The sequence below is a fragment of the Puntigrus tetrazona genome, unplaced genomic scaffold (assembly GCF_018831695.1).
Source record: "Puntigrus tetrazona isolate hp1 unplaced genomic scaffold, ASM1883169v1 S000000524, whole genome shotgun sequence".
Classification (NCBI taxonomy): domain Eukaryota; kingdom Metazoa; phylum Chordata; class Actinopteri; order Cypriniformes; family Cyprinidae; genus Puntigrus; species Puntigrus tetrazona.
The window spans coordinates 1-1,715 of record NW_025048160.1 but is presented as its reverse complement, the minus strand read 5'-3'; the positions used below and the strand labels follow the sequence as shown (position 1 = coordinate 1,715).

The 1,715-nt window shown below is 40.3% G+C and overlaps 1 protein-coding gene across 1 annotated transcript; it reads right to left on the bottom strand.

Annotated features, from left to right (window-relative positions):
- Positions 1-316: 316 nt before the first annotated feature.
- LOC122334413 (1-phosphatidylinositol 4,5-bisphosphate phosphodiesterase beta-2-like) lies at positions 317-1,540 on the bottom strand (the record flags this gene model as incomplete). Its single annotated transcript, XM_043232316.1, has 3 exons — positions 317-413; positions 1,174-1,238; positions 1,315-1,540. Coding segments are annotated over 3 exons (388 nt in total), but the record flags the coding sequence as incomplete, so codon positions are not given.
- Between the last annotated feature and the right edge of the window lie 175 nt (positions 1,541-1,715).

Here is a 1,715-nt window from a genome sequence, read left to right as displayed (position 1 = left end):
ACAATTGTTATATTTCACTGTATTATAAATGCGAGCATTTAGGAAAAATATTAAGGTATAATAATAATTATATTATTTGACATTTCTGGTAAAAGGACTGTTTGTTTAATGTCTTCGTTCGCAAGCATTGAACCATCAAACTTATATTTTGACAGAACTCTGCTAATTCTAGAGCGCTTGAACTGATAAATGCACGCAATATGGATATAAATGTAAAAATCAATAAATAAAGTGCATTGCTCGTTGTAGTTCCTGCACAGTTCATGTTAATGTTAGCGATTTACAGATCGAATATTTTTATAATATATTCACTCACTGGCAGCGTTCTCAAAAGAGATGAATTTGTTGGGTTGCACGTAGTTGACCAGAGCGGACATCTCCTCGTACGCCGTCACTTCCTGTCCAGCGGTTCCCTGACAGGAAATGACAAGTGACGCAGACTCAGTCGATGTTGATCACTGTACTTTTATCAAACAGTTTCTTACACAAAGCGAACTGGAGTGTCTTTACTACACGGAGAGTTTCGCTGCTGTCTTTTTAAAGACATTAATCATTTCATTCAGCAAAGATGCATTATAACGATCCCGGCAAATGCGTAATAAAATTGCATAATAAAAGTTCTTCCGAACTTTCTATGCATCGAAGAATGCTAAAAAATACTTAAAAAAAAAAAATCAGTATATTAGAACAATTTCTGAAGATCGTGTGACACTGAAGCCTGGAGTGACGATGCAGAAAATTCAGATTGGATCACAGAAATAAATTAGATTTTAACACGTATTCACATATAAAACAGTGATTTTGAATCGTAATAATATTTCGCTATTTTTACTATAAAAAAAAACGTTAAAACGTGCATTTCTGAATTTCTGGGATCTGAATCTTAAAGCAAACGTGGCTTAGCTTAAGCTAGGACTAGTCCTTAGTTCGGATAAGATGTTTCATCGACTTTCATGAAAAACGCTTTAAAAGAAAGCGTTGCACAGAACGGCGACACGTATTTGAAGAGTTAGCTTTTAGTCCAGGACTAAGCGAGGGGTCAGCCTGAAAAGTTGCTTAAAAGACGGCGTTAATAAATAAAGGTGGTGCCACAGAAGAACCTTTAACATCTGAAAAACCCTTATAAAAAGATAAGCTTCTTCTGTGGCACCACGAGGAACCTTTGAACTTCACCTCGTCGGAGTTCTTCATCTTCTCTTCGTCCTGCTCGTCGTGGTCATCGTGCTCTTCCCGCTCGTCTGGATCGGATTGGACACAAAACGCCGTTACTTTCAGCCCGCCGCGACTAGTTTGAGGACTGGTTAGTGGACTGACCGGTTGTGTGCGGCGCGTCGCCGGCCTCCGGGTTAGCCGGAGCGGGTTGGTTGGGATCGGCGGGTTGGTTAGGCTCGGGGTCATCCACGGCGCCGTTAGTCTGCTCGGGGCCCGGCGCTTTCTTGGCCGGCTCTGGTTTGCTGGCAGGAGCGCTGCTTTTCTTGTTCTTGATCAGTATTTTACCCATCAGCTCGGACGGACTCGGCATCGGATGACCTGCCTTCAACTGGACGGTTCAATGAGAGATTAAACAGAATTACTAACACTTCACGCTTTCGCTATTTATTAATCTCTGTTAACGTCAGCTAATAAAAGCACAACCTTTCATTGTTGAAAAATATAAAAAATGCAACTTATGATTAATTGCATCCAAAATAAAAGCTTCTGTCCACATAATATAT